The sequence below is a fragment of the Lutjanus erythropterus genome, chromosome 16, assembly GCF_056507025.1.
Source record: "Lutjanus erythropterus isolate fLutEry1 chromosome 16, fLutEry1.hap2, whole genome shotgun sequence".
Classification (NCBI taxonomy): domain Eukaryota; kingdom Metazoa; phylum Chordata; class Actinopteri; order Lutjaniformes; family Lutjanidae; genus Lutjanus; species Lutjanus erythropterus.
In genome coordinates this window covers 26,666,326-26,679,764 of record NC_139332.1, presented here as the reverse complement: position 1 = coordinate 26,679,764, position 13,439 = coordinate 26,666,326, and the positions used below count along the sequence as shown (strand labels likewise).

Sequence of the window (13,439 nt, the reverse complement as noted above, 5' to 3'; positions counted from 1 at the left end):
ATTTGCACAAAATATTCAGCGCACATCTGCTGCTGCAAAACAGGAAAATAAAATATTCTGCTCAATATGTTCAGATTTATTTGTTGTTTAAAGGGATAGTTCAGAGTTTTTGAAGCAGGGTTACATGTGGTATCTGTCCATAGCCAGTGTGTTACCTGCAGTGGGTAGTTTGGAAAACCAGCAGGAGTACTGGTGTAAGAAGCTTTGCAATGTGCTGCTGTGGACAGGATCAGCAGCCAAACGTGTTTTAGGCATCTAAAAAGCTTAAACTGCTTTATATTGTTGTTTATCAAAACTAAACTAAAAGCTAAAACTAGGTGAGGAAAAAACATTTTAGTTAACTGAAATAAATATAAAATAAATAAACAGAAAGTTCAGAAAAACTACTGTGTACTTTCAAAACTATCTAAAATAAAATAAAATAAAATAAAACTAGACAGGAAATGCTTTGTTTGTTATCAGTGTTTGCTACTGTGTGTCTTTGCTGAATCCAAACTAAGTCCTTAAAGACCAGCGACTCCTCTGTTCTGTGAGGTAAAATTAATGGTTTTGCCAAAGGAGTCAGGTGGCTTTAGAGAGTGATATTTCACTTGTTTAACAGCAGTTTCCTGTTGGAAAAGGCTGTCTGATGGCAAGGTAAAGTGGTGAAAATATTTATAAATATAGTGTGCACTAAAAATGATGTTGATTCTTTAGGTGGGCCTTTTTTAGGAGGCTAAAATCCGTTTTGCTGCTGACTGTCTACAGCGGTACATTGTTAAGCTTCTTACACAGGTACTGCTTCTCCAAACTGGGAGCGTGCCGGCCACCATCTACTGTTGCTAACATACTTACTGTGGAAAAGTGGAACTATCCCTTTAAGGGATAAACATACAGTAAACATCATGTTTCGTGACCTACATTCCATTATGTCCATACTGTCTTGAAGAAATTGCATGCTCTACATGAAAAAGCCTTGACATGGTACCATGTAATTAAAGAACTGCAGGAGACTAAACTTATCTCAGAGCAACTGAGGCTGGAAAAAAAAAAGTGGATATTATCAATAAAAAGGCAGCGGAATTTCCCTTTAAAGGTGCATGCATGTGGCTGCTGCTGCATGACCACATTACTGATGCTAATTAAAGTAGTAATTAAATCTAATCTGTCTGAGAGGCCTGGTCTCAGTTCATGCTAATGACGGCTCATTTTTCACGCCCGTGGGACGTTTCTGCAGGGAAACGCCCACTAAAATCTGCTCTGATTGGCTGCTCATGCTCTGGCCTTCATCCACAGGGAGAAACCCTGTGTTTGAAACATAGATATAGTCTTTCATGTCTTTGGGCTTAGAACAATATTTTCATAAGAGAGAGAAGTTTCACTCTGCAGCCACAAGTCAAACCATGATTATAGGTATGAGACATGCACGCTGGGTGGGAATGCAGAAAAACATAAAGCAAAATTACATTTAAACATAACATGACAGGAAACATTTCAGGGATCACAGGGTTCAGAAGTTTCCACTGAATGACGAAAGAAAACCAAACTAACAACATAATCGATTCATGGAGGGAAGAAGAAGAACGGGCACGGCTGTTCAGGGGGAAATGGAAGGAAATGGAATTCCCATCGCAAGTCTGATTATTCCCAAATGGCATGACTGCTGCAGACGCTGAGGGTTTTAGTGAAGCCCCTTACCTTGCAGCTGAGTTTGCTGTTCTGAAAGCCATGCAAGGAGAAACAATAAGAGACGTCAACAACCGTCAGTCACGTCAGAGCGACAGACAGACAGAGGAGAGTTAATATTACTGAGAGTAGAAACAGAGCAGATGTGCATGCATCAAGTTGGTTACAACAAATTCATGCATCACCGGCAGGAAAATCCGATTTGTTCAAGGTTAAAAAAAGAGTTCAATTCCCAAATATTTGACGCTGAAGTTGTTTTGTCATTTCTTACCGATATATCTGGCTCTTTCCTCCCTCCGCTCCTTGGCAAGTTTCTGTCGTTGCTCTGAGGTCATTGAATCTGGAGAGAAAAAGAAAATGTAAAACTTTCAGTTGACTCTTTCATCTTGAAGGGTAGAATTTAGAGGCGTGTAGTGGTGAGGTTGCTGAGTGCCCTTCCAAGCGTGTAGGAAAATCTACAGTGGCTGTGAACCTCGCAAATTCGAAATTCGGTCAAATGACAAAATAATTCCCTCAAGTGAATCTACCCATGCAAATAATTTTGTGCTAGGTTACTGTGAAGTGTGAACTTTATTTTAAATTTAACAGCAGTAAGTCCCTGTAACTCCGGATAATCCACAGAACATGTTGTCAGCTGTTTTCAGTCGGACTGTTTTTACGGTTCAAAGCAAATCCATTAAAAACTGTTTGCAGGATTGTGGATTAATAAAAGTAACAGGACAGGACATTATTTAAATGTTTAAATGCTGATGTTCAGTGCATCAGTCTTAGACTTGGTGGCAGCAGGCTGAGCATCAGAGCCGTGGCGTTCTTCTTCTTCTTCAGCTACTCCTGGGGGATCTGAAGGCATTTCCCAGGCCATATGGGACATGTAATCCCCCCAGCATGTTCTGGGTCTCCTCTCAGCTGGAGTCGTTCCTAGAAAAGGGAGGCGTCTAGAACGCATCCTAATCAGATGCTTGGACCACCTCAAGTGGCTCACTTTGATTGGAAAGCTTAGAGGCTCTGCTCCTTCTAGATGTCTGAACTCCTCACCCGGACTCTGATACCTCCTGGACACAGGCCGGAGGTTTTGATGATCTGGCCCTTCTACCAGGAATGGAGGTTAATTTAATGATACTGACATTTGAACACCACATAACAGACTCGATGAAAAGAGAAAGAGAGACAGGGAGTGTGCATATGGACAGACAGAAAGCTGAAACTGAAACTTAATCCAGTAATTGTTCAATATGTAATTCTCAGATTTATCAGGGAAGATTTTAACCACGTGACCTGTTAGTTAGTTTGTGTTATTGTGTGTTTTAAAAAGCTCATTCAGATTCCTCCATCTTTTCCAAAGTCAAATTCAAGCATTTTCCAAGATGCGTTTTCAAGTTTTTCCAGCATGTTACATATTTATATATATATAAACTCAACATGATTATTTCACTTTTCATCACATTAAATCAGATGTTATTGTGCTATAAACAACCAAAACAAGTTGTGATTATTCTGACAGATTTTGGATTTCAGTATGATTCACGATTAGTGGGGATGATCATTTTTGCTGGGAAAAAAACTATTAAAATCATGATGTTGTGACATTTCTTGGGATCTGAACCAAACAAACATGTTTTCCTGTAGGTCAGGGAATTTCCGCTGCAGTACAGCACTTCACTATAATGATGTTTTGATACAATCCAACATATTTTATTACTTCACCTAAAAAGCAAACAATTCAGTCAGAAAGCAGTTTATTATGAAAGTAAGGCATTTGCAGTTTTAAGCAGTTTAAAGTACTTTATCCAAAACACTGAAGACACTACATTAAAATTCAAGTGTTGTCAACAATTTCAGGCAATCCTGAATGTTAAGCAGTGAAAATATTCTATTAAACATTCAATATAGCGTACACTTAAACTGATTTTTTTAAGGTTACTAAAATACATTTTGCTGCTGATCCTGTCCACAGCAGTGTATTTGTTAGTGTGGCCCTCCGTCCACTGTAGGTAACACCTCCTCATAACCCTACTTCAAATACTCTGAACTATCCCTTTAAGACTTGTTATAGAGTTAAACATTTCTTGGGGAAGTTTCATTCAGGTTTCATTCATTGATTCCGTTTCAAGGTCAAAGCAGCTCCGTCTCTCTGCACACTGACGGTGTTAAACTCTTTTGCAGCTCAGCTGTGACTCTGCCGTTCAGCCGCTCTCATCTGCAGAGATAATGAGCCTGAATCCCGATGCGCTCTGAAAGACGCAGCGGCGCAACACGAGGATTTGTGCGACTCTTTCTGCTGTGAAAAGCCACGACTGAGGAGCTGTACACACCGCTGAAAAGCAGCACCCCTGGGGTGCTCGCTGAGCCCGTCTCCTCCGCACTATGTAATATGCATGCTGCGCATTCTCAACCAATCACGGAGGGCCCTGCAGCACTTCAGCCCCGTCTCCATGGCAACCTGAATTTCCTCTCTCCCCACCTTTCAGAGAGTTTCCTACTCGGCTCCTACACTTCAGTCTGGCTGATATGCAGACACCATGAAGTGAAAATAAATCTCATCGTCCCGCTGAGACGTCACTTAATGCATCCGTCTCCCCCTCCTCCACCTCCCCCGACCCCTCCATCAGTCTTCCTCCACACTATACGTCCTGTCTCCCCCATAACAAATGACGATTTGGCCTCCAGCCACCACCATCTGTGTGGTGGGAACGACTCAATATACATTAAAACTTCCATCAGGACAAAAAGTATAAGTCGCAATTTATTTTTACAGTACACTAACAAGATGTGACAAGATGCAAAAAAAAAAAAAACTAGCAACATTATTATTATTAGACAGTATTAGACCCTTTTATTAGACTTTCTTGGAGGGTAATTTGGGACACATTACAACAGAACTGCACTGTAAACTGTATAATTCTGCTTCAACAAAGGCTGGTTGTAGCACAAGTCAAATAACGGTCTAATAAAGACCATATTATTTTTGGTATTTGTCTAATGTGACACCAACTACTGCTTGTTATGATTTATTTGTGTACTGTACAATTAAGTGCGACCGAGCGTGTGTGAAAGCTTTTAGGTTTGACACTTGTGATGCATCGCTCTTGTCTTTGAAGGTCAGAAATGAAACAACGGGATAAAAAAAACACCATAATTAACCGAGTCCTTTCACATTTTTTTTTTACCACCTTTTGAAGTGTTTTTGTTCGGGCGCTGCAGCGCTTTACTGGATCAACTGAATGATTAACACGGAGCAGTTTTTGATCAGAAGACTAATGAGCCCTGACACAGTCACATGGCCAGCAGCAGTCAGAAGAAAAACGCTGACTCCACATTTTACACTTCAGCAGCTATAAAAACGGCTAATACTGAGGAAAGAAAGGTAGAAAATGGACCCTTTTGTAACCATAAAAACTGGGCATTTTCTTCTGTTTCCAAACTCCAATAGTGGAAAAAAGGTTAAACAATTTGTAGCTGTTGTTTATTTGCTGTTATCACACCACAATATGACAGTTACGACCTTGCATTGTGTCTGGTTGACAGGCGCTCAAATTAATATCTCCCCACTGCATTGCTCTGCTTTAATTACCTTTCTACCAATCTGATCACAGCACGCTGTCGTCTGCCTGATGCATGCAAATGAAGCACCCTAGTGCCAATGCTGCACAGTATACCAGCCTCTCTCATGTATTATTGTTTATATAGGGGATGTTTCCAGTGTCCTTAAATGGATGTTTCAATATAGACTCGTTGACTAGTTGCAGTAAAAACACTGAAAAAACGGACAAAATTGAGCTTCTTTTCAGGCCAAGCGAGATCACAGTGTCTGCGTGTTGGAGCGGTAAACAATGTCGTATAGTCTTGTAGGAAATGGCTAACACTGTGCTAGCAGCTGCAGCACGCTCTCCCTGCAGGTTGACGTCCACATGCCTGTGCTGAGTTTGGTTACACATTAACATAACATAACAAGTAGTTATATGTCAGTTTATTCTGACACAGACTGCATACAACCTGAATTGTGCGTCTACAAGATGCATACAGGATGTGACAGTGTCAGAGGTCAGGAGATACGTCACCAGTAACAACAATGTTTTCAGGACAGGCTCACTGAACAAGTGCGCAACTACCCTCATCTTTATGATGCATCGTTGCCGCTACACAGCGACAAACACGCCTACCACAACAGCTGGTGACATGTGTCGATGCCGAAACATGTCGAAATGAATGGAAACAGGCTCGAGACCACTCTGTACATGCACAGCAGAAGATTTTGGAAAACGGAACTCCTTTTCTTCTTTCTTTTGTTTTTATGGGAGGTTTATGGTCTGAGTTCTCTGCTGTGCCCTCTAGTACTATACATGCCACACATTTTTACAATTGGAGAATGTAAGAATCACTTTAGGTGTGTAAAATTACAATGTTAGCAATATTTGGCACGGAAAACTGTGATGATATACAAGAGGCTGTGCCCTCATCTTCTAGACCATTTGGCAACCGGTTCTCTACCAGCCAGACCCTGTGACTCAACATCACTGTCTGACAACACGAATACTCTGGTGGCCAAATGGGACCATATCCAGGCAGTTAGGTTCAAAAACCTTGTGAAAGTCTTCCCAGAAGAGACACTACTGCACACTGATGCACATGGCAGATATTGAACAACAAGTAACTCCATAACTGCACCTTTCTTGGGATGAGGGCTGTTGCCCGGGGTGGATGGCCTGGCGTCTGTCTTGGAGGAGGCATCTGTCTTGGTGGGGGTCTCTGTTTGGGGGCTGGAGTCTGTTTTAGGTGAAAGGTCTGTGATGGCCGAGTCGTCTGAGGTCAGAGGGTCCTTCCCCAAAGACTTGTCCCCATTCTGGATGCACTGAGACTCTGTCTGCAGGGGCAGAGCTGCAAGACAAAAAAAAAAAACACAAACTGATTAATAAAAAGATCAAATTTACACCTGGTAATGGATGTTTTGTTTAATTATCTGATATATTCCTACATTAAAGCACCCTGATAATTTGTTTTCTGTGTGATGTCACTGATACTTTTGAAACGCTTCCAATGAACGATCAGGACTTTCTCTCTGCATCCTCTGCAGACACACCATCACTATAAAGCTGGAGATCCCTTAGTGACTTCATTAACACTCTCACCTCATTAGAAATCACTAACATCTCTTTCACACGTCAGCGAGACGCTACACCTCCCCCCTCCGTCCCTGCAGGTTTCAGTCCTGCTGAGAAAAGGCCTCCTGTCAACAGTGTTACACACACCAGCAGCAGGTGAGACACCAGCGTGGGAACAAATCTTTTAAGGAGCGATTCAGATCAAAACATAAGAGTCAGAGGATGAAATACACATTGATTTTTCCTTCAGGGGACGAGGAAAACACTGGAGATTGTTGTGCGAGTCTGCGTGCTTCCCTTAAGAGAAGAATGCTTACACAGTGATTATCATGGGGATGCTTAATGATAATTGGCTTAATTGCCCCCATAGAGGCACCTAAACTGATCTATAAATCCCTATGAGGCACAAAATGCTCAGTCTGAACGTTAATCAACGAACAGATTCATGATCATTAGTTGTCAATGTCATTTTTAACTAAGAATGTGCTGCAGTAGCTCAGTCCGATAAGGACTTGGCTTAGGGACCAGAGGGTAACTGACTCAAGTCCATCCAAAACTTACAGAGTGGACTGGCTGGGCCGCCTATTCCTGAGCAGCATCCATCACTTCTTCCACAAAACTGCATGTGTGTATACAAGCCTATGTGTGTGTAAATTACTTAAGAAAGGAGGGAACAAAATTGAAATTCCCTCGTGGGGGACTAATAAATGATGTTCTTCTTCTTCTAAATGATGATTTCTCTGCTTCAAATCATTGTAAAACAGCTCTGATGTCTGGATCTGACTGGATATTTCCTGTATCAAATTACTCAAGAGATACAAGACCTTTCCTTTTTACTGAAGTGATTTAATGTTTCATGTAACATGAAGCCTTTAGAGCATGAGCACCACTGATGTCTCCACACAGATCCGGTCATGAGGCCAGACTTCCTGACCTCTGACCTTTACGGAGTGTGACATCGAGGCAGCGAAACGCCACAGAACACATCCTGTTTTAATCCCTGCTCTGTCTTTGTTTTCACACTCGGTCTCCCTGCTGATTCTGAGTTCTGCTGCTCAGCTGCTGCTTGTCCGAGTCTCCCCTCCTTTTATTTGTCCCCCTCTGTCTGGCTGTCACAGTGGAGAGAAGTCGGTGACAAACTGAGCAGAGCTGCAGTGACGCATGGAGGCGGGGGAAGAACTGGAGCAGGAAGAAGAAGAAGAAGAAGAAGAAGAAGAAGGGACAGTTTGCGCACTTCTGCAAGGACACGTGGAGGGCGAGACGAGAGATTTATGGAGAGAGGAGGGCTGGAGGACAATGAGAGGGAGGAAGAACGGTGCAGCGGGCTGTTTTTATAATGACAGAGGGGAAAGAAGGGAGTGCAGGATTAGAAAAGACAAAAAGGAGGAGAGATAAAGACAGCCAGAGCTGGAGGAATAATGAGATATCGAGGTAGAGAGGTGAGAGGCTGCAGGCTCGAGGCCAGCTCTCCACTTCAGTCCGCCAACTGCGGGCAGATGGAGCGTGACGCTCTCCTCAGGCCCGTCCAAACGCTCACCGAACCACATAAATCACAGATTAACACTGGGCTCGTCTCCAGCTGCCCCCACTGTACTTCAACACGCAGCTTAACGCACAGGTTGCACTATAGAATACTAATGGAGGAATAACAGGCTGTGAACCGCAGCCCCACGTGTGTGTGTGTGTGTGTGTGTGTGTGTGTGTGTGTGTGTGTGTGTGTGTGTGTGTGTGTGTGTGTGTGAATGTGTGTGTGTTCAGATAAGAGAGCGACTGTAAGAAAAAGATGCAGGATCATGTTCAGACAGGATGGCACTGCCACTACCTGATGTTGAAAAAAAGGATTAGGATTTGGCAAAAAGAGGATTGCAGTGCTCCTCCTCACTCGAGGAGATTACTTGTTCACAGAGTGTGTCTGACTTTTTGAATGCGATCAGTTTACGAGCCGTACATGGCTGTAAGAGACTGTAAGAGACACCGGGAGGCCAAATTAGGAACGATTAGGATCACTTGAAATCGCAGAATGTAAAGTATTCTTGGTGAAAAAAAGGAATATACTGTAGATAAAAGACAAGTCAAACATGTTCAATAAACCACATTATACAGTCTGAGGTCTCATCAGCACAATAAGTACAATAGTGTTGATTATACTGACACAATAACACTGTCAGAAATATATCACGTAGAGATTTGAGCAGTCTGTAACACTTAATAACAGTCAGACTTAATTTTAATTTTAATCTCACTGTCATCATGCTTTTATGCTGTGGTTTGAATATTGGTTTTACCCTTCTTCTTCTTTTAACAGTTTTTATTTGTTGGCGTTATCTATGTCCATGTTTTTATGGATGCATAAATTGAACAGACCTATTTTTTTAATTGAGATAATTATTTACCTTTCTTCTTTAGACGAAAAAATTCAAAAGGAAATAGAAAGAAAAAACGAAATAATTGAAATACATTGATTCCGGTGCTTGAAAATGAAACGGTTGTTATTATAAATATTATTAAACACGATTCACTTTCACTTTTTTTCAATAAAATTTTTGGGGTCAAAGACTCAAGTTTATCTAAAGAAGAAAAGTAGGCAAAATTATCTCAACTAAACATTATTACTTTCTCAAAACTTGACATGTGACAAACTTGGTACAAGCAAATTATCGCTCTCTAGTAGACTAGTTTAATCTGATACCAATGTTTTGATCACTGAAATAAATAAGTAGAAAGAGTCCAGTAGTGTCTGGTGACTCAGACTCTCTTTTAATTGTTAGAAAGATGCTCCAAAAACTAAGAGCGACCCACTCCTCTGTTTTTGTGTCATCCAAGTACTTCTGCCCAAATATTAACATTTTAAGGTTGATAAGTTCCACTTTGATGGTGTGGTTTCTTCTAAAAATCAAGGAAATTAAGTTTATTGCAGCGTCTTTCATTACAGTGAATTATTATCAATACCTAATGTGTGTGTGAACCAGATACCACTGTGACAAGCTGCAGAGTAAAGACAAAGGCTGGTTGTAGCAGAAGACGAGATCCCTCATATGACTGTAGTTTATGTGACTCTAACCAGTTATTACCATCAGCACAGCAGGGTGTGGCTGTTGTGTGTTTTCTTGCATATAAACTGTGCAGTGAGAAAGAAGTGATGAGAGATGATGTTGTGTTAAAGAAAGACCACAGCGTAAACTTCTGACAGAAGAAATAGCAGATCTGGAATATTCTACCTCTTACAAATGAAAAGTTAAGTCACTTCACTGACTTTGAGACTGTTTTTTTTTAGCATGACTCACTTCTCTTCTTGTGCAACTGTTAAACTACACTTTTATTTGTATGTGAGTAAAACGAGACATTTGAGGACATCATCTCGGGCTTTGGGAAGCACTGATTGACATTTTTCACCATTTTCTGACATTTTAAAACGAACAACTATTAATCACTTACTTGAGAAAACAATCAACCAACAATCGACTATGAAAATAATGGTTAGTCACAGCCCTAGCATTTAGCATTTTGCGTCCACAGCGTTTGCTGTTTAGCATAAGTTGCATAGTTTGTTGATGCATATTGTTTATTTGCACCGTTTCGCACATTTATTGAAGCGCACTGATGCAGCTCTTACAGACTTTTATTAGTATTGTATTGTATCTTTATTCTTTTTTATTGTATTGCCTAGCTATTTCTTATTTATTATCTTTTTTCTATTCCTTATATAAGATATTCAGATCAGATATTCCTTTATTAGTCCCACAACAGAGACATTTTCATTATCTCTGCTTCTGTGAGACTGAAATTTCCCCACTGGGCTGAACAAAGAGCAGCCTACCTTGTGAACAGCATGGACAGAAAGATAACACCAAATAATCAGAAAGCAGCCATTTCAAAGTGTCTAATGAGGCTTCAGGAGCTAATATGAAAATCTTGCATTAAGGCAAATATTATGACTATATTATCATTTACATTCATTAGTCTGGATCAGAGGTTTTCAAGCTTAGATAAAGATGCTGTGTGAGGTGAAAGGGAAAGCTGCATCCTGGTGTTCTAAAAACAACAGGAAGTTAGTTACTGTAGTTTGAACCACTTATCAACATTAAAATACTTCAACATCACATCTCACACTCCATCTCAGAGTGGTCACCATTTGCCAAAATATAATGAAATAATATGAATGAAGCCATGGCAACATTATACATCCTGTTTATGTCCCCCAAAGCATTATGGGAGCTGTATTTTACAAAAGGTAGAACATGATTATCCCCTAGTCTCTCTCCAGACAGTGATATTCTGCTACAGGGGACAAAAAAATGTCCTGCCTTGTTTGGATTTTTCGAACCAACCACAAACATCTTGGGTGGAGCTGAGCCCAGGATGCAGCGACGGTGCTGCTGCAAGGTAATGTCGAGTGGGAACAATGTTTTGGTACGTCTCTGCAATGAAAATGTGACAGCTGGTAGCTTGACGTACTATTAGCATCTCAGGAGCTAATTTGTCATTTTCAATAAGTATGTTGCAGCACAGAGGTTGTTCTTGTTTCCTGGTAAATTTGAAAATGCAGACAGCAGACAGTGCGATGGCACTTGAAACCACCAATAGCAGACTGATACCTGCGGTGTGCATCTAGTGAGTCAGACTAATTATCCCCCAAATAGAGGAGGAAGAAAAGGACTGACAAAATCTATGAATATGAACTTTTCTAACATTAAAGAAGCTCAGAATGTCCCATTTACAAGAGGGGTTTTCTATCTTAAACTAAATATCATGGAACAACTTCAGATTTTTCCTTGTTAAAAGGATTTTTTGGAGTTTTTATTTTTGAATCAAGGGTCTAAGGACAAAGGGTGTCTTACACTGTACAGACTGCAACGTCACCTGAGGCACAGTGTGATTTTGGGCTATATAAATAAAGTTTGACTTGACCTAAAATTTAAATTATAGGTGAAATGATGAGGTTTCAAAATTGTTTAACTACTTATTACTTGTGAAAACTAAAATCATAATATGGAATAATACCTTAAATATTAAAATATATAATCTTAAGTATGTAATAAGATCTTTCCGTGGTGTTTCTGCAGTAACAGCGACAGTCCACACAGCCCTTCAGAAACACATGTTCAGCATCAAGTCAACAAGTGAATCTAATCGCACGTGATCAGTCATTCATGTGACAGGCTCCATTTAACACAGAAACACAGATTCAGCATGATGTTCACCCGTCACTCCCTCCTTCCTCCCCCTCAGCTCCTCGTCCCTCTGCTGCCATCTCAGGTTTCTGTGCCACTGTGACAGACTCGGCGTTTATAAATAGCGTTAAGCACCATACTGAGAATGTCGGCCATAAAAGGGGCTGGCTTCTGTCGAGGCACCTTGGGACGGCGCAGTGACCACAAACTGCCGCATGTGGTGCACCAGATTTACAGGACGGCCAGGAGGGGGAAACTTAACTTTGTTTGTGTGTGGGCAACGTTGGCTGCTAAAAATCTAAACCCATCTGGCATAAAAACTGTTTTAACTAGGAATAGAATAAAACAGAAGAGGACGTCCAAATGAGAATCTGGTAACCTGCCAGACTGGGAGCCAAAATTAGCCACTTTAAATCTCAACCACAGCTGAAATTTACCAGTGATGGTCAGGAAAATCTGCTAACCCTTAGATACTCTAACAATGTTTTCCCTCAGACAGCTGAGGGTGTGTGGATGCTTACATTACTAGTTTGAGTGCACTGCATTTCCCAGAATTCACTTTCAAAAGGCTCATGAGAACAGCTGTTTGGTGTATGAGTACACTGTAAAAAAAAAAAAAAAAGCTGAAAAAATAGTAATCTCTTGTTGAGATCATTTACCTTTCTTATTGATGCATATTTGAGTTTTAAAAACAATAAAAAATGTATTTCAAAAATTGTTGTTGAGTAAATTCATTAAAGTGAAAGTGAATAATGGTTAATAATTTAATATTTTCAGTTGCAACCAATGAATTTTCAAGCATCCAAATAACGACAAATCACAATTTACATTTGACTTAAAACTCAAAAATTTAGTTTTAGCCAGTTGCCTCAAATGAGTTTTACAGTGCAGGTAGAGGGATTGGCAGTAAACAGTGATGGGGACAGTGTGGGAAAAAACAGCCACAAAAACAACAAATAATACAGTAATACTTTAAATAATACAAATAAATACAGTTGTGTGTTTAAATATAATTGTGGTGAGTTTATGAGAGTGTTGCTGTATCCCTTTGATGGAAATACAAGTAGTGTCAGACAGATAAGTGGGGCAGGAGGCTAACAGTTACAGCATGGACACGGACATTCTTACTGAAAGAAACTTTGGGTGTATTTTGCTATTTTTCTTACTATGCAGCTGAATAAACATTTTTTTCTCCCCCAAAATTAAAAAAAAAAGACACATTTCAACACATACTATTTCCTGAGCGGATGATGGAAGTGGTGTCTGGTTATGTTTTAAAATTAAAACAGTTTTTACCGTCCTCAGACCGTATCATCCTGAAGGAAGCGCGCATCTACTCATGGATGAGAGGCTGTCATGACAGAGCAGGATGTAAACATTAATGGCGTCCTACTCGTCTGAGCCGTGACCTCTCGTCCATGAGTAGATGCACACTTCCTGTTCCTGTTCCTGCATGAAACTCACAGCAAGGTCTGTGGATTATCCTGAGTCACTGATTTCTGTA

The 13,439-nt window shown here is 40.6% G+C and overlaps 1 protein-coding gene across 8 annotated transcripts in view; it reads right to left on the bottom strand.

Annotated features, from left to right (window-relative positions):
- The window catches only part of LOC146313198 (uncharacterized), a 54,181-nt gene that overhangs the window by 23,200 nt on the left and 17,542 nt on the right, over positions 1 to 13,439 (bottom strand). For 5 of the 8 annotated variants that reach the window (XM_084738368.1, XM_084738367.1, XM_084738370.1 and 2 more), the window contains exons 2-4: positions 6,331 to 6,540; positions 1,937 to 2,005; positions 1,678 to 1,698 (exon numbers count right to left, since the gene is read on the bottom strand). In XM_084738368.1, coding sequence (XP_084594494.1) covers positions 1,678 to 1,698; positions 1,937 to 2,005; positions 6,331 to 6,540 — 300 coding nt within the window. The remainder of the gene's footprint in view (positions 1 to 1,677; positions 1,699 to 1,936; positions 2,006 to 6,330; positions 6,541 to 13,439) is intronic. The other 3 variants (XM_084738369.1, XM_084738371.1, XM_084738374.1) reach the window with 1 other exon arrangement.